Source organism: Chaetomium globosum, genomic scaffold, assembly GCF_000143365.1.
Source record: "Chaetomium globosum CBS 148.51 scaffold_1 genomic scaffold, whole genome shotgun sequence".
In the NCBI taxonomy this organism is placed as follows: Eukaryota; Fungi; Ascomycota; class Sordariomycetes; order Sordariales; family Chaetomiaceae; genus Chaetomium; species Chaetomium globosum.
In genome coordinates, this window is record NT_165976.1 from 5,837,590 (window position 1) to 5,860,200 (window position 22,611).

The window sequence follows — 22,611 nt, forward strand, 5'->3', positions numbered from 1 at the left end:
GACACGGTTTGACGGGATGACGACGTCTACATTGCATCTGGGTCGGCGAACTAAAAAGTCTTTCGGAGGGTTTTCTTACTGTGTACTGCTTTTACTCTGTTCATAGGCGCAATGGTATCTCGGCACTTCGAAGATACATGCATTCGTTTTCTTCACTCTCCGTTTCGTGATATTTCCTACATTTATGATCTTTTTGCTACCTTGGCTGGGCTTGTGTTGTCGGGGGGTATGCTAGGTATGTAACACAGTGACGCCTGCCGGGTCGTCTTGCTTTGAGAGTAACGGGCTCTAGGCTTGAGTTGCCCGGGGGATAGAGGAAGGGGCCGTCGGGGCTAGGCCACGGCTTGCTCACTCTTACCCTGACCAGATCTCGTCACTCGGTAGGCACCTAGGTCTTATTCCGCTTGGAATTGCTCGAAACCTGTCTTACCGCCAGTTGCATCTCCCGACATTCGTTAACTTTAGGGGCTCAAACCACATACCACATAGTATTACAGACCGGATCCCATGGACTAGATCGACCGACATGAACGAGCATCCTGCCCGGGACCCAAGTCAGAAGGGCGACTCCTCTCTAGGTCCCGAGAACACGCCAGAAGCCGTCTCCGGTGGCTGCTATCCAGTCCCAGCCAAATCTAGTTCTTCGCTTTCTGCCAAATTCCGCCGTCAGAAGGCCAAGGTGGTTACCGCTCTCAAGTCACTAACAAACAGCTGTAAGTGTTAAGCGGCACCAGCTCTACTAGTACCGCATTAACGTTAGATTGCTAGCCTCCGAACAACTCGTCGTCGTGGAGCAGCCCGACCCACCGGCCGATGAACACGAACCAAAGTCCACCTTGATATCGGGCATCCACAGAATGTCCAACGCCATATTCCGCCCTCCCCTGGAGCCGACCGTCGTCCGCAGGACATCGCCGAAGAGCCGACCGCTGTTGAGAGAAACCTTCCGAGGAGCAGAGACCCCGCCGGAGCCAGATTCCGGCTCTAGGCCGACGCACACCACGGCCTCCAACACCAGCTCCAGCAAGACCAGCGCTTCCAACAGCAACTCGGGCAAGACGACCCAAAAGGCATTGGTGGAGTCCATGTTCAAGACGCAAGACCCCAACACGGTGGGCCGCGGGGGAAACCGCCCCCGGAACGGCACCCCGCGACCAGATCCCCAGCGCAGAGCAACGCCGCCGTCCACCCCGAGACGCACCAACATCAACCACCCCCCATCCACGCCTCCCAGGACAACAGCAACCCGCCCTAACACCCCCAAGACCAGCAACAACAAACGCGCGACCCCAATCAACCCCATCAGCCACCTCCTCCACCCCTACCGCCTCCCCACTCCCGCCCCAACAACACCCACCAAAACACCCGCCCCAATCCATCCCCCGACGCCTACCTCACCTCTCAACCCAGCCCGCACTTGCACCCCAACTCACACCCCAACGCCAACTCCAGCCCCGAACCCGGCAACCCCGACTCTCACCCTTACCCCCACCGCCAGCATAGCCACAGCCGAGCGCGCCGCGGCGGCCAAGATCTTCCTCGAAACCCACTTCGGCAAGCTGCTCGGGCCGGGCCCGTCGCCGAGGCAGATGCGGCAGCAGATGCTGGAGACGGAGCTGTTTAATCGGAATCGGGTTGGTGGGAATGGGGGTGGGAGTGGGGGTGGTGGTTCTGGTGGGGCAGCAGCAGCTGCTGCTGCGGCTGCGGCGGCGAGGGCGAGGTTCTGGAGGAGGGAGAGTGAGTATTTGAGGGAGATGAGGGTTGTCAAGGTGAGGGGGTTGGGGATGGTGCGGGTGGGTTGTGGGGCTGGGACTGGGACGAGATTTGGGTTAGGGGCTGAGAGTCGGAGTGGGAGTGGGAGTGGCATTGGGAATGGTGTGGGTGAAGAGGAAACGGGGGGTAAGGGTGGGATGGATGGAGGAGGGTTGTCGGGCTACCGCGGATATGAGACGGTGAGCGTGCTGGGGAAGGGGAGTTTTGGAGTCGTGAGGCTGGTGAGGGAGCGCGGGCGGGCGGGCAGGGTGTACGCGATGAAGGTTATCCGGAAGAGCAAGATGCTTAGGACAAGCCAGGAGGGTCATTTGAGGGCCGAGAGAGATATCCTGGTGGCGAGCGAGGGGTCGCGGTGGTAAGTCCCTATGTTCCCTGCTCCTACGGGGTGACCCCCCACCAGCAATCCTTACTGATCCTACTAGGATCGTGCCTCTCGTGGCCAGTTTTCAGGACCTGACGAATCTGTATCTGGTAATGGAGTATATGCCGGGCGGCGACTTCTTGAGTCTCTTGATCCGCGAGAACATCCTACACGAGTCGGTGGCGCGCTTTTACGTGGCCGAGATTATCCTGTGCGTCGAGGCGGCGCACTCGCTCAAGTGCATCCACCGCGATATCAAACCCGACAACTTCTTGGTCTCCGCCTCGGGCCACCTCAAGATCAGCGACTTCGGCCTAGCTTTTGACGGGCACTGGTCCCACGACGCGACCTACTACAACAGCCACCGGTAGAGCCTGGTGAGGAAGCTGGGCATCCGCGTCGATGGCGACGGTAAGGACAGGAGCGAGGACCGCGACCCCGAGACCGAGAAGCGGTCTAGCGGTATCACGGCCGCCATCGCAAGGCACGACAGGAAGATCGAGCAGGACGGCGAGCCGCTGCTGAGCTGGCGTAACCGGTGCGGGATCCGGTACGCGGCCAGGAGCGTTGTTGGGACTAGTCAGTACATGGCCCCCGAGGTGATTGAGGGGAGGAGATACGATGCGCGGTGTGACTAGTGGAGCGTCGGTGTCATCTTGTTCGAGTGCATCTACGGCCATACCCCTTTTCTGTCTGAAGAGGGTCGGCGCCAGACCAAGGACAACATCATACGGCACCATGAGACTTTCGGCTTCCCTCCGCGCCCGACCGTATCTCGCCGATGCCAGCATCTGATGCTCTCTCTGATCGCAGACAAGGAGTACCGGCTCTGCTCGGAGCGCTACCGCATGAAGGACCTGATCACATCGTCGTCCGCTTCCTCGTCGTCCTCTTCCTCGTCGTCTGGGCCCGGATCCAAAATACGCGACTTTGCCCGGCCGCTATGTGTTTCCCTACGACGACCGAGGACATCAAGGCGCACAAGTAGGTTCCGCCACATTCCCTGGGAAGCGCCTGCACGAGCTGAGAGCCGCCGCTGGTACCCAAGCTCCGTTCTGTTGACGATACGCACTATTTTGAAGACGGCGGGTCGGTAAGCGATGGGAGCGAGAGCGCGGCCGCAGACGAGGATGTCCCAGTCAATGATGCCCACGACGGCGCCGCCGAGCACAGCCCAAACATGCTCTTCCCCCCGCCTGCTTGCTCCATCCCGGGCTGGTCTCCCGCGACATGTTTCCAAAGCCCCCTTGCGCACGCCCACCCTTACCCCGACCATGGCGGTGACGCCGGTTATCTACAGAGCTACAGCCCCCCCCGCGACAAGCGACACAAACTGCTACTCACCCGCAACAACCCCCTTACAACTCATTCTCATCTCTCGATTCCCGTTCACTCGCTGACTCACTTGCCCTCTCTGCATCCCCACCCCCAACCCCAGTCTTCGCCCACCAAGAAGGAGCAACTCGCGTACCTCCGCCCGGCTGCGATTCCCGTTGCAGAGCTTCGCTCTGGACGGTACTATCGACGCGCGCCACCGCCACCACCCCACCGCAACGGGCGTCGACACCAAGATGCGCGTGCTGGAAGCGTACCTGGCGCAGATGACGGTGGTTGACGCGACCGAGGCGGAGCGTGCGTACCTGAGGGGGTTTGTCAGGCGCTTTGGCGGCGCTGCTGGTGATGGAAAGGGGGTAGGTGGTGATGGTGAAGGGAAAGGGGGCCAGAGGGAGCGCAGGCGGCCGCGTGATAAGCTGCTGAGGGATAGGCGGACTTGCGCGGTTGCGATGGAGGTGAGGCGGCGGACGGCGTTTTTGGGATATGAGTGGACGAGGATGAGGGGGGAGGATGATGATGGAGAGGATGGAAAAGGGGGTGGGGGTGAGGTCGGTGGTGAGGTCGGTGCTGGGGGGGCTGTGGGGTTAGATGGGGTAGATGGGGGCAAGGGGGATGAGGAGAATCGTGTTGGTGAGGGGGGGTATCATGGCTCGAGGGTACATCCACATGGAGAACAACAACAACAGGAGAAACCACAACTGCGGGGTGGATTTCGGCCGTGGGGGGACGATGTTGCGGTTGTAAGGGCCATGTACAGCGGTCCATGGAGCCTGCGGTGAGCTGTCGGGTTTTGTTGGAGGGAGAGATGATGTGACAGGCGGCCGGCTTCGTGTGAGGCTGGCAGGAAGGACTTGTATCGATAGAGCGAGTAGTTGGTTACATACTAGGTACCGAGACGAGTAGTAATACGGAGTATATTCATTGCATATCGAGCCGAGCCTGCCTTGGGGCTGACACAGCTGGCGCTTAAACAACATACATTCGGACTTTGTTTGGCCGTGTTAATATCATTGGTCAGTCGGGAGCCTTGTCAAGATGATTTGCTGGCTTACAGGTTTCCTAGCCGCCGGCCTTGCATGCAGGAAGCCTCGTGGCTGTGTGGAGTTGGGCAGAGAGGTGCCTAACCCAGGGGAAAACGATGGTACATGTTTGTAGAGCCTTGTGAGCCAAGAAAGGAGGAGAAGCTGAACACATGTATCTACTTAACCTGAGGCCAGGCTTCAGATTTTTGACACCCAAGTATCATTGTTCTCTTCTATACAACTATCTTTATCACACTCCCAGTCTCACACTCATTCAGCCCACAAACACGCGAAGAACAAGAACCACCACGAGAACAACAACACCGCCACACCACATCCCAACCATGGCATCCACCCAGAACCCGCAACACACCCCGCGCACCACCGAAACCGCCCTCGACATCGCCGCCGACGTAATCCGCCTGCTGCGTGCCGCCGGCGAGACAGTCGGCGTGGCCGAGTCCCTCACGGCAGGCGGCGTCATGGCCGCGCTGACGTCCGTCCCCGGTGCCAGCGCCGTCTTCCGCGGCGGCGTCGTCGCCTATGCCACGCCGCTCAAGCGGACCCTGCTCGGGGTGGATGCCGCGCTGATTGAGCGGGAGGGGGTCGTGCATGGGGAGGTGGCGGTGCAGATGGCGGTTGGGGCGAGGCGGGCCGCGACGGTGGCGGTGGTGGGGGGTGAGCGGGAGGAGAGGGAGAGAGATGGGGAGGGGGAGGGGTTGGCGACGTGGGGGGTGGGTACCACGGGTGTCGCGGGGCCGGGGGAGCAGGATGGCAAGGCTGCGGGGACGGTGTATATTGGGATTGCTTCGCCGGCGGGGGGGGAGGGCGTTTGGGCCGTTTTATGTTTCTGGGTTCAAGGGAGCATGTTGCTGGAGGCGACGGTGTTGGAGGCGTTTGGCGAGACTGAGGGAGGCGCTCTTGGCCTCGGCGGGTGGTGGTGGTGGTGCTAGTGTCTAGATAGGACGAGCTGACGTGATGTGGCGAGAGAGAGATGGTAAGAAGGTGAGGATGAAGACGGAATGGGGATGGGCCAGGAAGACAAAGTTGGATTTCCTATTTGGCACACAGCTACTTTCAACCCTTATCATATCGACTCCCACTTCCTGGCATGGTGTAAGCATGATAAGTAGTGGGATGGTCGATCTAACTCTTGTGGGTTTGCCACGATGACTAGAGAATGGAGCGGAAGGTTGAGGCTATCTCCATGTTAGTCGGTAGACCACCTACTCTCAGTTCTACCCTAAGGTAGTTAGTTGCCTGCCATCTACGAACTATGCCTTTAGGTCCTGAATTACTTTCCAAGTCTTTTCGCAATCCATTGTCACCATGATAGGGTGTTTGACTACTCACATAATCTAGTGATGAAGTTGAACCTCATCCTCGACCCCTCGAATACCCCAAGAACTCGACGTAGTGCCACGCACCTTGTAACCACAAACTCCCACCCCGATATTCAACAATCAACGGGGTCCGCTGGCTCAATGGTAGAGCGTTTGACTACGACTTCTGCCTCCTCTGAGATATCTTAGGAAGGAGCGAGTCATCAAGAGGTTCCAGGTTCGAGCCCTGGGCGGATCGAGATAATAGGTTTTAAAAACCAAAAGCTCCCTTTTTATTCCTTTAACCCTCCACCATTTCCTTTTCACCAACCTGCCCCCAACACACACCTCGTTGACGCGGCAACGAAACGCAAGCCTGTTGTGAGAATGTGCTGAGATTGTTTGTATCCACTAACCCATTCCTAAAACCATCCCCACCCATTCTGTACATCGGCCGATAGAAAAGATAGACTGCTGGTAAGTAGTCATGTATTCTTGTTTGGCATCGCAAAAAAAAAACCAAAAGAAAGAACCAATGCCTGCCAGATAAACCATTTGTAACCGCTTCCTAACACCACCCACCAAAATGCACCACCGCACACACCAACCCTCTACCCCAATCTCGAGGGTACACCAACCAACCTCCCCCTCAAATAGTCTCCCAGCCTCCATTATTGATATCGGCCTCGAGCTTGCGGGCAATGAAGCTGGGAACGCCGTGGCCGAGCCAAAGGCTGCGCAGCATCGAGTCGTAGCGCTTCTGGTGGAGGAAGAGCTGGCGTCCGTAGCGCAAGCCCATGTCGACCTCGCCGTACTTGTCGATGTAGGGCGCATGGCTGAAGGAGCCCGAGCGCCGTGAGAGGTAGAAAACGCAGCACTTGCGGATATTGATGAAGAGGCCGATGTTTTTCTGGCATCTATCACAGGGGAGAGAGCGGTTGCGTTAGTGCCGTCTAGGGTGATGAGCGACGGAGAGATTAAACTTACTTTTGCATATGCTGCTGCGACCCGCCAATCTGCGAGTCCTTGTACGGGCCGTCCTTCAGCTCCTTGGCGCAGCAGACCGCCTGACCACAAAATATATCACCGCAGAACAGGCAGATGGTGGGGTCGGTCAGGTCCTTGCCCTTGGTCGGGCACCGGCGGCGCGTGCACTCCTCGATGAGCGTGTCGTAGTTCTTAGGCAGGCCCACCAGTTCGAAGATGCCCGGGTGGCTGAGCACGGCCGACCCCGGCAGCGACTCGTCCTCGCCGCTGTACGGCCATAGCGTCTGGTGCTTGATCCACCCGGCCACGAGCCGTGGCGTGTCGGCGGGCCAGCCATACCGCACACCTTGTGCCGGTGTGAGCGCCGTGAGCATCTCGTCGAGCGACGGGACGCGCAGGGCCTCGGTGAGACGCTCGAGCTCGCGCTGCTCCGGGTTAGGGCTCACGCGGCTGTTAAAGTTGACGCCGTACTTGACGTGCAGGAGCATGACACACTTGCGCAGGAACGCCAATGCGTACTTGCGCAGGAGGATGTACCACGAATCCCACCTATCCAAACCCGGCTGGTCGAAGCCCTTGTTGTCCAACGTGGGACGATGGACGCCTGGCTCCGGGCCCGAGGCGCACTCTAAGTCGATCTTGGTGAGCTCCTCACAGAAGGAGACAAAATTGGCGGTGGACGGGTCTAACTCCTCTTGACGGGCTAAAAACTGGAGGAAAAGCGTCGCGGGCATGTTGCGGCCGAGGTGATAGACCACCTTTGTGATCTCGGCCAGGTAGCACAAGCGAACCATGTGCGCGATGTCGTACCCCTGTACCGGCACGACACCAAAGACACTCTCGCAGAGGAATATGAATGGATCCTGGCTGAGGAGAGGAGCGTAATTGTTGGCCGGGAACCGGGTGTGCTCCGTCTCTTCGCCCAGATACTGCGTGATGAACATCTGGCAATGCTGGCGCTCGCTATCCCTGCGGTACTCGGTGTCGATCTTATTCTCCCCAGATTCGCGTAGCCCCCCAACAGCAACGAAAGAGGTCACAGTCTCGCTGAGGATCCGGAGTTGGGTGAGAACCTGGTCCGGGATCTTCTCAAGGAACGTCATGCCGTACTCAGCTTCCACGCCGCGCTGCTGGATCTCCACAGCAGAAATAGAGAAACCCACGGATCGTGCCAGGACATCGCTCCCGTACAGTTCATTTGCGTCCTGCTCGGGAGGCTCAAAGTGATGGCGAGATATGATGCCGTTCTCCCTCAGCGTGTCCCGGAGCCGGCGATAGACATTGACGAGTTCCCTCATGGGGGTGCTGGCATCGGGGGTCGGCCCTCGGGCGCCTTGATCAGGGGCCGAAACCATCGAGAACGTCTCGCTAAACGGCGTACCTGTCGAGACAGACTGGGCTCCCACATCGACCCAGGCGTCATCCAGGAGCTGCGACGACCTTTCTGCGAGGTTGTTGATCATGTGGTGGGCAGTGTAGGAAGCAAACGCATTCTGCACCTGGTCTGGTGGGCGCGAGGCTCCAAGCGTGTAGTATGCCGAGTGGAGCTGGGAATCGAGGAATGACGAGAACGGAGTGGTGGGCACCAGCGGCCCCGGATACGATTCCTCTTGGCCCTTCCAAATAATGGGCAGGAACGCATTCCCGAGTGCCTTGCAGAGGGGGCACACGAATTCGAGCCTGGCAGTCTTCTCCGGGGCATGCCGCGCAATCTGCTGGTTGTGTCGTCTCACGGTAGCTTCAAAGTAGGCTTCGAAGCAATGATAGTGCATGATATGGCCGCAGCCAATCGCGACAGGCCCGAGGCGAGAGAGTTCTGCAGAAAACCCTTTGCCGATGATCTGGCGTTCCGTCTCAAACGTTTCGCCTTGTTGGTTCACCTTCTGAACGACTTGCCGGTTCTCGTGGGCAACACCAAAGGGCCGGATCTCCTCTGCGGATCGATCGAGATTATCCGGCGTATTGAACGCCTCCCTGACGAAGTCGGGATCTTGAAAGTCCGTCTGCCGGAGAATATTGCTTTCGGTGAAGTAGGAGAAAGTGCCGTACAGCCGTCGATCGTCCGTGTCCTCCTGGCACAGAATGCAAGTGCCTGTCGGGTACTTCCAAAAGTCCCGGTGCTCTTCCATGGGCGGCACATCCACGTCGTCTTCGAGCTCGTCCACCTCTCCCCAGTTGATATCGCCTTGGTTCTCCATGAAGCTCTTTTGCTGGGCTTGGAACTGTGCCATGACCCGGGCTTGACGGTCCAGTGCCGCCTGCTTCTTGCGCTCCCGCTCTTCGTCACCACTACCGGCTGCGGGCGAGGCCGCGCCCATACGGTCTACGGAAAGGCCGAGACGCTCATAGCTGGACTCGAAGGATTTGGGTCTCTTCTGCCGCATCCTCCGAAGGATCGTGGCCACCTTCGGGTGGCAGGCCTTGAACTCCTCCTTGGAACCAATCAGGTTCAGTAGGGCCACGATCGTCTTGGCTTGTGGAGGCTCAGGTAGAAGGACGGTTAGCGCCTGCTGGGTGAGCGCGGTAGCAATGAAAGACGCCTGCGGTTGGTCCTCATCCGATTTGTCCTCGGCAATGGCGATAAGAACCAAGTGCAACACCACCTGTAAAAATGTCTCGACGCGGGTGGCCGGGACCTGAGGGGTCAGGCGAGCGTACACAAGGGTGTAAAGCAGCGAGTAGTGGATGATCTGCGCAAACATGCCGGTGTTTGTGAACTGGCTCAGTCCGGCGAAGACCCCCGACGGGATGGGCCGCAGCTTGGGCTCGTAGACGACGTCTTCCACAGCCTTCCCGGTCTTCTTGGCCACGCACTTCCGCCAAGCCATCTCGGCCTCTTCTCGCTGGTTCTTATTATAGTGGGCAATATAGGGGTCGACGTTCTCAATGTACTCCGGCTTGAGCTCAAAAGTGCCAACGTCGGTCAGGCCTTCGGGCGACTTGAAGATTGTCATCTCGTCTAGTATCTTGTGGAAATCCTCCTGCTCTTGGAACTTATCTGGGAGCTTCAGACAAATATCGGAGAATGACAGAGGTTTGAAACAGAGGACGTGCGTGACGTCGCGGCGCATGGACGCAACGTGGGAAGCACCTCGTGAATCTTCGGCGGGGATGAGCGAAGTTCTGTCGCTGAGGAGGACGATGAGGAGGTGTATCATGTCCTCAACTACATCTAGATGTTGGATGTCATCCTGAGCCTTGGACTTCTGTTCGAAGAAGCCCCTGGACCACTTCTCCATGCCGAAGCGGTCGACGATAGAGGCGAGCACACGGCTGGGGTCGCAGACCACGAGGGCCGTCTGCAGCAAGAAGATATCACGATGATGTGAGACGTCCCTTTGGCCGACACCACGGTAGGTGCCAGCCTGGTGGCGTAGACTGAGGCCATTTCTAACCCACATGCCCGCTTTCATCTGGGCGAGCCAGGCACACACGCGAAGCGGGAAGTCGAACACGGCCATTAAATAGTCCTCCGGGCCGTACTCGTCGTCTCGAGGCATCGTCTTCTTGCCCATGGAGCGCGGCTTCATCATGAGCTCTTGAGTTGTGAAGCTCAGTAGCGCCCTGAGCTGTTCGACGGGCATCGATTTACCGCATTCCACCAGCCACGATAGAGTGTAGTGGAGAGCGTGGTGGAAGCTGATGGGCTCCTCTTCCACCACAAACTTGACAACCTCAAAGTTCCGGCCATGGCTCTCGAATTCAAAGTCCCCGAGCGTCTTGAAACTGACTTCGTTCTTAATCTCAGATTGGCTGAACCTGCCGCGCTCGGCTCCAATTGAGTTGATAATGACGGTCTTGGCCGCGAGGCGGATCGCTCGCGAGACGTAGGGCAAATCCTGTTCCTTAACATTGCGGAAAGACTCGGCGAACTGTCGACAGAGTCTGTTAATCTCGCGCGTAACGAGAGAAGCACTAATCCATCCGTCCGCCTCGTACTCGACGTGCTCGCCGATCGCCCGCACGTTGGGGCATATGCCTTGGTGGAGTTTGACGAGGTCCAGGAACTGCATCATGTACCGCTCTTCGGTCCTGAGGCGGTCTTGGACATGTGGAGACCCAAAGAGGTATTTTAGGTCAAGGAAGAAGTGGTACATTCTTCGGTTTGTGACGGAGCCGGTGTCAAAGGACAACACGGCGTTCGACCCCACGTCCCACGGGTGTCCAACTTGCCGGGAGGTCAAAAATGTGTATAGGATAGCCATCAGGCTGGTGAGGAAGTTGCCACGTTCGACGATTTCAGCGGTGATGGAAGGCGTGGTCAGCATCTGTAGCGAGATGTTGATGATGGAGTGGTCCGGCTCCCGGTCGCCGATGAGGTAGAGTTGAGCAAGAGTGGTGTAGAGGCCGGCAAAGCGCAGGCCGAGAACCCGTTTGAACTCGGGTATGGTTACCACGGTCGATATGTAGAGTGATCGCAGGTCGTTGCGCACTTTCTTCCACATCCTGAGGTCGAAGAGGATCATCCAATCCAGACGGACTCGTTCGAAGAGATCCTCGGCCACTGGGATGTCCTCTTGTTCCACGTAGCCACTGGGCGTAGCCAGCCAGTACTGGCCAGGCTTAGGAGGCGGCGAGGCTTGTGCCCCTGGCTGGCCAGGGGTCTTGGGGATTTCTAGGTGGGCTTTTGCGTATACCGTAGGAGCAATGAGAGGCTCTGCTGTATCGGAATCAGAAGGAGTGAGTTCGCGCTCGCGGGCAGTCCGCCGGGGGACCGGAGGTGGTGGCGGCGGGGGTGGATAGCCTGCAACTGTAGCCTCGTCTTCCTCCAGTGCTGTGTCTTGCCGCCAATCCTGCATGGGCACATCGCCGTCTTCTCGAGTATCGAGCATCATGACGTCTTCGTCGTCGTCGCCGCCGTCTTCCTCCATGTCACTGCCTGGCGTGTTGTCTCCGTCTTCCTCGTCGTCCTCTCCATCATCGCTCCCTTCGCCTCCCGCGGCGTCCATGCCGGCTGCCCGGGCTGCCTGGCGAGCCTGCAGCAAAATTCTGGCCTGCTGGAGATAGAAGTCCTCATGCGCTTCTCGATCCTGCTGATCGAGCAGTTCCTCGTCGTCAATACCGCCTTTGCCGACGATGGCATGTGACGCTGGGCTCCCCCTACGCCACGGCCTGAGCATCTCCTCACAGACAATCTGGCGCAGGAGTTGGTGGTCTTCGCCGACGCTGCATCCGGAGATGTCTCGCAACCACTCAATCATGGTGCCACACATTTGTTCCCTGAAGGTGTCCCTGGCGGAACGGATCGTCACGGTGACCCTGATCCTCTCAAGGGTGGTGGCAACCTCGATGAGTTTCTCAATGCTCTTGTCGTACATCAAGATGCTCCTCCCAATACCGTCCGTCTCGTACGCCTTAGACATGGCATTCGCCATCGTCGTGCTGCACGCGCGAGCCACCTGGTCCCTGACGTCTATGACGGTGTGCTTTTCATCGTTCCACAGCAGCACGGCGTACTCCCCTGGCGACTCGGTGTCTCCACCACAGTATGTAGGTGATAGCCTCGACATCCGCTCGTCTTGCTCGATAGACTCGACCGTTTTCGTCTGGCGTAGCTGCTCCGGTGAGCACGAGACGACGTCGCATAGATAGTCGAAGACGCGACCGATAGTCATCCGCGTATTGGAAACGAGGTCTTCAGGTAGTGCCGGCGCTTCCTTGCCCTTTCCTTTTCCTCCGCCCTCCCACATCGAATGTATGGTGCAGAACACGGGGCGATTCCATGCCTCGGGGTCCCCGCAATCACAGCAACCGCTGTTGCCAGGTGAAATGCTGATCCTGACCATGTGGCCGGTGTGGTCGGTGGCGTCGAAGCATTTGCTGCACAGACAGCATGTGTCGTCGGCACTGCATGTCCTGCACGCATATGAAGCCTCGCCCTGCCTGAATATGTGCCCACAAGCCTTGCCGCGTGCGGCCTCGGTGTATTCAGCACCCTCCACCGCTCCCTGCGCTTCCCGAAGCTTGAGTGTTCCATTTCGAGCAGGGCCGCCGGTCGGGAAGAAAAGGTTCATGTAGTCGGACTTTCCGGCGGCCATGCACCAAAAAAGGGCGTTCAGAAGCTCTCGGGCGGCCTCGTCGGTGTATCGGTAGCCGTGGCGAACAGGTAGCTCTAGCAGCAGCTGACAAAGCTGCTGCTCTTGTGTCGACATCGGTGCCTCCATCGTGGTCGACAGATGAGAAAAGCTACGTTACTGTCATATGTGCAAAATGTACCGGTGATGTTGTGAGATGATGTCGTGGCAAACGATGGAGTTCTGGGGGGAAGAAGTCAGTTTGCTGGGTTATCGGTGGGCTGACAGAGGCGGACGGTGAAGGAGGGGTCCCTATCGTGGGGCCGGGACGGTCCCTGGATTAGTTAGGAAGCAGGAGCAGGCGTCTGGGTGGCGGCGTGTTCCAAATAGGCGCTCGATCTTTTCACAAACCGAGTAACTACCAAGCCTGCTGGGAAAGAAATGGTTGATTTTCTCGCTTTCACAATGAGATTTTGTTTAACATAGTGGAGAGGAGAAAAAAGAAGAAAAAAGATAGGACAATGCGGTGATGATCTCGAAAGTAGCAGCCACAAGCGAGTCTCTGAATCAGTTGTTGCTGCAGTGGAACACAGCGCTTTGGCGGTACCCACGTAGGGTTCCATTTGGGGGTGAACCCATTGGAGGAGGGGTGTCCAATAACTATGTATGAGCCTTGCCTCGGTATAGCGCCAATGTCAAGCCCGGCACATTGTGTGTGGAAGCTGTGCGATGGTAACATGTTCATAGCTGTTCTTATAACATCCACAGCTATTAAGCCATTTCCTGCAGATTTGGGGTGAAACAGAACTTTCACTCCCCGTTGGGATGATAGCTTAGCAGGCAAGTAGTGCCATTCCTGGGTGATGCAGGGGCAAAAACAATATTCTAGACCGGAATTCGTTGTCGGCAAGCCAAGTTCTATTCTCTACAACCGTCCCCCAACCGAATGTACACGGGTGAAACTCCCATAACCCCGGGCCGACGCAATTCCCTCGCTCTTGTCCTCGTTCTGGTAGTTTTTGTTGCCCCCCCCCCCCTGGACTCTGCCTACTCTTCATCACCACCTTCGATGTACTTGTGCCGGATGTCCTTCCATTGGCGCTGTTTTCCCCTGTCAGCATCTGTACTCGAGGAAATACAGTCTGGAATATTCGTACCCCCCGGTTGTTGTTGTCCCAGACCTTGTTCATCACGTTGTCGTAGCCACTGCACGTGCACTTAGCATTCAATCCCCCCATTCGTTCTCGATTTAAGCTGCCACGTACATCTCGAAGGCGAAGGCACCGACAAAGACAGCGCCGAGCATGGTCCAGTTCCTCCGGAAGAGGGTGCTAGTGACGAGGGTTAGCTTCGGGCTCGGTCGGCGGCTGCTGATCGGAAGAGGACTTGCTTGTAGATTGCGGTGGCCTGTGAACGCGCCGTTAGCTGCTAGATCTTCGTAGCTCACAATGCTGCACCATACTCCAACTTACCATTTTGAAGGTAGTCGTGATCCCAATTGAGGGTGGGTGCTGGGACTGGCGTTATACCTGGGTTGGTAACCTGAGAGCTGTTCCGGAATGTTTGCGCTGCGACGAGCAAAAACGACCACTCAGTGAGGCCGGAAAGGCCTCACGGAAGTACCCGGTCGCCTCCCTGATTGGCCCGAGCTCTCCAAGAGCCTAAGGCTTGGCGAAATTTACCAGTGGCTCGAGAACCCCGCCAACCTTATCGCTTTTGAGATGCTTCATCAATCTGGGTTCACTCGACAGAACTGGAGGTCTCGGGACACACCCGGATCATAGCGCAGATGTTCTGGGACTTCATAACGGTGTGAAGGCGGATTCCAAATTCTCCACCTTCCAACCATCCCCACCACCCAAACCCTCAAACACGAAATTTGATCCGTTCGACAAGTTGACCACAGCACACGACACCCCCACCTTCAACATGGCTGCGCAACCGACTGCCTCGGGGATTGTGACCGATGAAACAAGCGGCGAGCGGCACATCCCAGAATCTAGAAGGGCTGATGGCAGTACGAGAAAAGCCATCAAGATTCGGCCCGGCTACCGACCTCCCGAGGATGTCGAGGTTTACAAGAACCGGACCGCTGAGAACTTCCGCAATCGGGGTAAGGGGCCTATTCCCGGCGCAGAGGGTTTGAAAGACGACAAGCCGGCACAGTCATCATCTGCTGCCGCCAACAAGAACGCTAAGCGGCGTGAGGCACGTAAGAAGGCCAAAGCCAACGATGAGGGGCAAGGGGAGGCAGCACCGGCAGAGGAAGTCAAGGAGGAGGTTGACCCCGAAGCTGAGAAGGAGAAGAAGGTGCGGAATCTGAAAAAGAAGCTGAGGCAAGCCAAGGAGCTTAAGGAGAAGAAGGAAACTGGCGGGGAATTGCTACCGGAGCAGATCGCCAAGGTCATCAAGATGAATGAGCTGATTCGGGAGTTGGATGCGCTGGGATTTGATGCCGAAGGCGAGCCCAAGGCGGAGGAGGCGGGGGTCGAGGAGGCGAAGCCCGAGAAAACCGAGGCATCGAGCTGAATGAAGATCAACGAACGAGATCTGGACCGCCAGCTACCAACGCCGCCGCGGATCATATGCTGATGATTGCGGCCTCCTCTTTACCCGCGCTCCAGCTGCTAGTATGTTCGGGGACGGGGCGGCTTTTCCGAATTCATATCTGCCTATGCCCTTCTCAACAGAGCCCCGCTTCTACCGGGTCAGATGTCAGCGCCCAGATGAAGTCCGCCTGCTAGTATCGGCAAACCACAACGCACTCGCCAGTCTCACCACGCTACGCACTTCGAGCTAGATGAGGAACCCGGACGCAGCACTTCGATGGAATTGGACCACCGTTGTTCATCTACTTGATTGGGACTCACGACATGGGAGAACCGGCGTGGTTCAAGAGCGCAGCGCACTGCGCACACTACCGACCACTGCAAATCAAGCCGGCACATTCAGAGCAGTGTACACTGGTGCTGTCAAGTGCATTGATCGAGTCTCATATATAAGTTTATCTGTGCTCACATCAGGGCCCGAAGAGACGGAAACCACCATCAAACACTCACAAATTAGAACATTATTTCACGGTGCGCCAGGGTATCAACGATCTATATGACATAGTACATCGTAGTCCTACATATATTACACAACGGCCCTTAGCCTCACGCCGGTGACTTGATTGTCCCGTCCGCGGACGGCTGCTCAGGTTCGAATGTCCGGGGAATTAAGCCCTCGGCCATCTTGATGGCACCCTCCATATCCCCTTTATTGAACTGGAAGAGACCCTGGATAGCGGCGGTAGAGGTGTGTCTTTTGGGCACATCCGGGTTCTGAGTGTCACCGCCAAACAAACCCAACTCGTCCAACCTATTCAGGAACCGCTCTCGGGCCGGCGTAGTCCCCGTCAATATCGCCGTAGTAACGGTCCCACATCTGGGCTGCCTGGGTACCGCGTGGCCTCGCCAATGCGCACCATCATGTCCACACGCCCAGGCCGAATCAGCGCAGGATCCAGCCTGTCGATATGGTTCGTCGTGAGGAACGCAATCCGGTCCTCGCCAGCAGCCAGGCCGTCGAGGGCGTTCAGCAGCCCCGACGCTGTCACCGTTCGGCCGCTGTATCCATCAGGGTCGCGCTGGCGGCGGTTCGCCAGCGCCGCGTCGACGTCCTCCAACAGCAAAATACTCTTCTCGGGCAGCTGGGTTAGCAATTGCGCCAGTAGGTCATCTGTCATGCCCATCTCGCTCAAGTTGATCATGGCCACGCTGTAGTCCAGCTCGCCCGCCAGCGCCTGGATAAAAGACGTCTTGCCCGTCCCCGGCGGGCCGTACAACAAATACCCCCGGCGATACGGCACGCCACGGTCCGTATACCACTGCTGCGCCTTCAGAAACTCCTTCACGTCCGCCACCAAACCCTCCTTAACCCCCTCATCCAGCACCACACTCCCCAGCGGGCGCTTGAGGCGCGGCTTGCCCAGCACGGCCCACTCCATCTTACGCGCGGTGTAGACGACCGTCTTGCCCTGCTGGAAGCTCTGGGCGAGGGCGTGGGCCTGCGTAAACACGTCGGCCAGCACGTGGCGATGCACCCACAGCAGCGTCAGCGTCAGCGTCTCGTGCGGCTCGCCCGTCGCCGTCGTCGCCGTGCCGGCCTTCTCCCGGTTCACCGCGATGTACACCCCCGGCGCGTGCCGCACCATATGCCGCCCGAACCCGGGCTGCACGCGAAAATCCGCATGGATCCTGCCCCCCGCCCCCCCACCGCCATTGCCATCATCCACCCCGCGCGGGCTCAGCGATTTAGTGCTAGTCGTAACAGAGAGGTTGCGCAGGCGGGTGAGGCGCTGGGCGAGAAAGCCGGTGTTGTCGCGGGGCTGGGCGAGCCAGGCCAGCACCCAGCTGTAGGAGGGGTCGCGCTTGCTGATCTCGATGTTGACGAGCAGCTGGCGGCGGAGGAGGCCGGCGCCGGAGATGAGGGCGCGGCGGCCGAACGCGGCGGCTGCGCCCAGACCGGCGAGTCCGATGCCGCCGGCAAAGACGGGGTTGGTGAAGAGGGTGTCGAGGCCGAGGAATGAGGGGGCGGACGGGGAAGGGGATGGTGATGGCAGGGGTGGGGCGCCGGGTGTGGTTCCGAGTGTGGTTGCGGGTGTGGTTGGTGATGCGGGTGTGGTTGGTGCTGGTGGGGCGAAGAAGGGGTGAAGGGATTGAGAGGCCGTTGCCGGGTTTGTGGTCGTTGTTGGTGACATTTTTGCCGTTTATGGTCGCTACATGACGTAGCGCCGCTTTGTGTGGAAGTTACGGATTCCCGCCGTTGATGTTGGATGGCGGATGGTGGGGAGCTTTCTTCTGAATTGATGATCGCCGCCGAAGACCTGAAATTTTAGTGGGTCCCGGGAATTCGGGAAGCGAAACACCGACTCCCCGCCATGTGGACTGTGAATACAGGGTTAGAGTGTGGCCGGTCACTTGTACCACGAGTCCGGTCCATTTCTCACACGAGTTTGGTCATTGCTTGGGTAGAACCAAAATTGGCCAACAAAAAGGTGGTTTGTAGTATACAAATATACATCAGCCGGACCCGTCCCGGGTACGGGCCCGGACCCGATACATTCGAGGCCACGGCTCGCTCCATCTCCAAAGCCCCGAACACCAACCAACCCCCCTTAACCCAATCTTCTCTTCTTCTTGCTCCGAGTACCACCAAACTTCAACCTTGTCGAATCTGACACTCGTGTGATCTTGGGTCGCAGCAATTTGCCCTCATTCCCCATCAGCACCTTGACAACCGCTTCTCTTCCAGGCCCGAACCCTCTCAAGACCACCTCCATCTTGTTAATCTTGTTGGCATAGCCCTTTTGGTGCATCTTGTCGATCACGTAGGCGCCGAGCTGGTATGCCGAATCGTAGTGCTTGCGGTTAGACTTCTTGAACCCCAAGTTCCCGCATGACAAGGAAAGCAGGGCGTCCCGGTTCGGCTTGGTAAGCGTGATGTGCGTGTTGTGCTTGTGGCTGTAAATGTGGAAGTGGTAGGGTTCCGTGCTCTCATCTTCTGGCGCAGCTAAGTTTTCGGAGAGCGAGTCCCCGTCTTCGATCTGGCTCCCACTGCCACGCTTCATATGCTGGAGGATGCGATTCATTGAACCACTCCCCGGCCCCTCAGCCTGTTTAAATAACGTCTGCTTGGGAGTTTGCGAGAAGATACTGCTGGCAACGTGTGACTGGGAGAAGAGTCGGGTCCATTGCGGGACTGTCGTCGTCGGGCAGACGGTCTGGGAGAGCGGCCGGGCCAACCCCGGCGCCAAAAGACGGTTTATCGTGAGTCGGTTCATCGCCACCAGGCAATGGTCATCCGAGTGACCTCAATGCCGGGGGATAAGGGTGGTGTTCAAGAGTTGGATCGAAGAGACTCGGCTGCGGGCGCGAAAGTCAAGATTGAGCCGCTGTAGCGCGGTTCAATGCTCAATGGAGCCCGCTGGAAATTTTGGGGTCGGAACTTCCCGCCGCTGCGCTGTGGAGGGACGAGACTGGACATGGCGGGGATCCACCACGCCGGGAATTTACCGGCTCTTGGCAGTGGTTCTGGGCAAAAGAATTCTAGAGATTCGCCTTTGCCATCGAGCAAAATCCCTATCAACCAAGCGAGGTTGCGCGTTGCCCCTCCCATCATCCGTCCTCTATCCTCTACCTCGCCTACCACTCCTATTGAGGACGTTCGGCTTGTTCATAATTATGAATTCAGCGCGGCAAATCCCCAGGCTCGCCCCGGGCGCCCCTCTGAGGGCACCCAGCCTACGAAGCTCCCGCTGCCCGCCGTCCTCCCAGTACCGTTCTCTCTCGTCTCGGGTAACACAACCCACTATCTCTGAGAGTGCAGCATGCTCTGCATCCACGCTTCTTCAGCGACAACCACTCCTGCGCTCAACACTCCCTGTCAACACCATCAGGCTTAACAGCATATCCCTAAACCACGCACGCTCGTTCCACGTCTCGGGCCGGACACAGCAAAAGGAAGCCGCAGAGAAGGACGCCAAGACTCCACCAGAAACAAAAGAAGGCGAGCCAGAAAAATCCACAGAATCTAAAGAGGAGTCCAAGGAGGAGGCGAAGGAAGAGAAGGAGGGGGATGAGAAAGCCGAGGGCAAGGAGAAGGAGAAAAAAGAGGATCTCCCTCCACCGCCACCACATGGCGACAAGACGCCATGGCAGGTGTTCCTAGAGACTATGGACACCGAGCTTAAGCAGTCCAAAGAGTGGAACGAGTCGACAAAAGCCCTCGCATCTTCTGCGAACGAGTTTGTCGAGAGTGAGCGCGTTCGGAAGGCACGTCAAGCCTACGAAGCTACCTCGGGCGCTGTCTCGTCCACGGCTGCGAAAGCGGTCAAGTCCACAGCCGGCGTCATCGGGAAGGGTGCCACCTGGACGTGGGACACTCCCGTAATGAAGGGCGTGCGGAAGGGCGCAAACAAGACGGGCGAGGCACTTGACAAGGCGACCAAGCCGATCCGGGAAACCGAAGCCTACAGGAATGTCAAGGATGTCATCGACGACGGGAGCAGCTCCAGGTACGGCGGGTGGGTCGACAAAGAGGAGCGCAAGCGCCGGAGGGAGTTGCGGGAACAAATGGACAAAAAGAACGGGGTGGACAACACAATCCACGAAGAGGATCCTAAGTAAGACTTCCAACCGAACATATTCTCGCAATACGTCTGCTAACGTCTGTAGCGCTGGAACCAACGTCACGGTTCACAAGGATGCCGCGTGGAAAGAGGCATGGAGGGACTTCAGAGATCAAAACAAGTTCGTCCAGGGCGTCTTCGGCATGAAGTCGGTGTACCAAGAGTCGGAAAACCCCTTGATTTCGACGGCTCGGAGTATTACCGACAAGGTTGCAGGCTTCTTTGCAGAGAACGAGACGGCCATGGTGATCAAGCGGCTGCGGGCCATGGACCCGGCGTTCAAGCTGGAGCCGTTCCTGCAAGAACTCCGCGAGTACATTCTCCCCGAGGTCTTGGACGCCTACGTCAAGGGTGACGTGGAGACACTGAAGCTGTGGCTGTCAGAAGCCCAGTATTCCGTTTACGAGGCCCTGACCAAGCAGTATCTGCAGGCCGGTCTCAAGTCGGACGGCAAAATCCTCGACATCCGAGGGGTGGACATCCTCCGCGCACGCATGCTCGACCCTGGCGAGATCCCGGTATTCATCGTCACCTGCCGGACACAGGAGGTCCACGTCTACCGCAACGCCAAGTCAAACGAGCTCGCGGCGGGTATGGAGGACAAGGTCCAGTTGGTTACCTACGCCATCGGTATCACACGCATTGCCGAGGATGTGAACAATCCCGAGACCAGGGGTTGGCGGCTGATCGAGATGCAAAAGAGCGGCCGCGATTACATCTAAACGGCCTGTATTTTTATGAAACCGATGCGTGCGCGGCTCCCCAGGAGGGGGACGAACGTGCAAGCACCTTGCCCAAGGTGCTGGTCACTTCTCATTCATTGTGTTCTATTGTCACAAAAACTGTATCATACGGCATCTGGGATTCTGCCGCCTGAGATTGCGGGAGTTTTGGGGGCTATGGTGGTATAGAGCGAGGAGGAGCTGGCGGAAGGCGTCTTGATGCATTTCTACGATCACACCACTCCACGAGGTCCCATTGGAGACGGCCATGGCATGAAAAGTATACTATGTACAATATTGAGGGAAGCGTGGATGCGATGGGAGGGGCGCGTCCTCGACGACCAAACGATGCATCTGAGACGATACATAATAATACCTACAATCTGGGTACACAATCTGATACCATGACCCACGGTGGCCCTTTTCAAGGCAGTGCAACTCGGGCCTTCTCTAACCCTGCTTTTCTGTCTTTCTTCTCTTTGCCTTTTGTTCGTCCCCCTTACCAACCTCCTCACCAACCTCCTCGCCGCTATCTTCACTATTATCTTTGCCCTTGTCTCCGCCCCTCTCACCACCTTCCTTTTCACTCTCTTTCCGGCTTTCGTCTCCCCCCTTCCCATCGCCCTCCTCTTTACCCTTTCCCACCTCATCCCCCTCCGCCTCCTTCCTCAACTCATCCCTCACCGCCATCAACGCCTTCCCCAACAAATTCAACCCCCACCTCCCCCTCACACTCCCCGCCCTCGCCGCCCCAAACCCAATCCCCCACACCCGATCCATCGGGCTCGCCTCCACAATCTCCCTCTCCCCCGTCCCCAGCAACAGCTCCCTGATGGTACTCCCCGCCCCCTCCTCCGCCTCCCGCCCGGGCAGCGCCACCCGCCACTTGCCGTCGGCCGGGTTCGCGGGCTGCGTGAACTTGAGGCGGTTGCCGCGCCGCACGATGGCTTCGCGGTGCGCGTTCCACGTCTGGTCCGTGAAGTTGGCGACTTGCCGGCCGAGGGCTTTGACTTGCCGCGGGTGTTCGGCCTGCAGGATCTGGGAGGCCATCGCGGCGTCGGAGAAGAGCAGCGCTTTTTGGTACATCATGTAGCTGGGCGGGGGTGGGGTTAATTACTGGGGTTGATTGTTATTAAGGGGGTTACTGCTGGACTTACTGCTCGGCGGTTGGGTAGACGATGGTGGGGTCGGTGTCGTCGGTGAAGGCGCAGGCGTACCATTGTGAGAGGTAGCCTGTCAAGGGGTCGGTTTCGCGCCAGAAGTAGACTGGTGATGTGTCGTCTGAGGGCGTGGGCTGAGGCTGAGCGGACGGGACCGGAGCCTCGATGGCCCTGGCCCGCTTGGTCACCTTGTGAGCGGGCTTGGATCGTCTAGATGGCATGGCGACAGAGTTGGAGGTTTGGGTTTGAGAACGAGTGAATGGGATGAAAAATCGTCGATTTGGATGAAATATTTAATATTTAATGCCCCGTAGTAAACAACCAGTGTTGCTTCAGGGGCTTGGTTCTTGAGGCTGTGGCACTGTGGCCTGCCTTAGTGCCATTTCCGTTGCCGGTGACTCAGTCGGAGCAATAATGACCCGATATGATTCGAATACATTTTACAAACTGCTTGGGCGACCATGTTAGTATCAGAGGACGATGCGCAAGAAACCAAACGACAACTTGTTATTGGGCTTGCAGAATAGAACAGGCAGCGATATGATTACCCTAACCCTAGATCGTCGCCAGTGCCACAAAGCGGATGGGCGGGTCTTCAATTAGACGGTGGTTTTCCTATGTTCTTGTTCCTACTTTAGTTATCATCATCACCCTTCTGTATCACCCCAATTTTAGGAGTGTTTGTAGTGATACTCCAACTACCGTGTATTTAGAGTGGCGTTTCAAACGTGACCCTCACCGAAG

At 57.7% G+C, this 22,611-nt stretch overlaps 7 protein-coding genes and 1 non-coding gene across 8 annotated transcripts; 4 read left to right on the top strand and 4 right to left on the bottom strand.

Moving 5' to 3' along the window:
- Positions 1-526: 526 nt before the first annotated feature.
- Positions 527-5,444, top strand: CHGG_01886 (uncharacterized protein; the record flags this gene model as incomplete). Its single annotated transcript, XM_001221106.1, has 7 exons — positions 527-713; positions 769-2,128; positions 2,196-2,372; positions 2,508-2,762; positions 2,948-3,118; positions 3,573-4,244; positions 4,754-5,444. The coding sequence occupies 7 exons, from the start codon at positions 527-529 to the stop codon at positions 5,442-5,444; spliced, it is 3,513 nt and encodes a 1,170-aa protein (XP_001221107.1).
- Positions 5,445-5,961: 517 nt separating this feature from the next.
- On the top strand, positions 5,962-6,072 carry CHGG_11140. Its single transcript has one exon. It is a non-coding gene; the product is annotated as a tRNA-Arg (tRNA).
- A 390-nt stretch (positions 6,073-6,462) lies between these two features.
- CHGG_01887 (uncharacterized protein) lies at positions 6,463-12,964 on the bottom strand (the record flags this gene model as incomplete). The annotated part of the gene is made up of 2 exons (XM_001221107.1): positions 6,463-6,730; positions 6,801-12,964. The coding sequence occupies 2 exons, from the start codon at positions 12,962-12,964 to the stop codon at positions 6,463-6,465; spliced, it is 6,432 nt and encodes a 2,143-aa protein (XP_001221108.1).
- Positions 12,965-13,861: 897 nt separating this feature from the next.
- CHGG_01888 (uncharacterized protein) lies at positions 13,862-14,289 on the bottom strand (the record flags this gene model as incomplete). The annotated part of the gene is made up of 4 exons (XM_001221108.1): positions 13,862-13,915; positions 13,972-14,020; positions 14,080-14,203; positions 14,262-14,289. The coding sequence occupies 4 exons, from the start codon at positions 14,287-14,289 to the stop codon at positions 13,862-13,864; spliced, it is 255 nt and encodes an 84-aa protein (XP_001221109.1).
- A 454-nt stretch (positions 14,290-14,743) lies between these two features.
- On the top strand, positions 14,744-15,343 carry CHGG_01889 (uncharacterized protein; the record flags this gene model as incomplete). Its single annotated transcript, XM_001221109.1, has 1 exon — positions 14,744-15,343. One exon carries the CDS (start codon positions 14,744-14,746, stop codon positions 15,341-15,343), a length of 600 nt encoding a protein of 199 aa, XP_001221110.1.
- Positions 15,344-16,211: 868 nt separating this feature from the next.
- On the bottom strand, positions 16,212-17,555 carry CHGG_01890 (uncharacterized protein; the record flags this gene model as incomplete). The annotated part of the gene is made up of 1 exon (XM_001221110.1): positions 16,212-17,555. One exon carries the CDS (start codon positions 17,553-17,555, stop codon positions 16,212-16,214), a length of 1,344 nt encoding a protein of 447 aa, XP_001221111.1.
- Positions 17,556-18,839: 1,284 nt separating this feature from the next.
- CHGG_01891 (uncharacterized protein) lies at positions 18,840-20,707 on the top strand (the record flags this gene model as incomplete). The annotated part of the gene is made up of 3 exons (XM_001221111.1): positions 18,840-18,978; positions 19,184-19,979; positions 20,032-20,707. 3 exons carry the CDS (start codon positions 18,840-18,842, stop codon positions 20,705-20,707), a joined length of 1,611 nt encoding a protein of 536 aa, XP_001221112.1.
- Positions 20,708-21,157: 450 nt separating this feature from the next.
- CHGG_01892 (uncharacterized protein) lies at positions 21,158-22,088 on the bottom strand (the record flags this gene model as incomplete). Its single annotated transcript, XM_001221112.1, has 2 exons — positions 21,158-21,800; positions 21,865-22,088. The coding sequence occupies 2 exons, from the start codon at positions 22,086-22,088 to the stop codon at positions 21,158-21,160; spliced, it is 867 nt and encodes a 288-aa protein (XP_001221113.1).
- Positions 22,089-22,611: the final 523 nt, after the last annotated feature.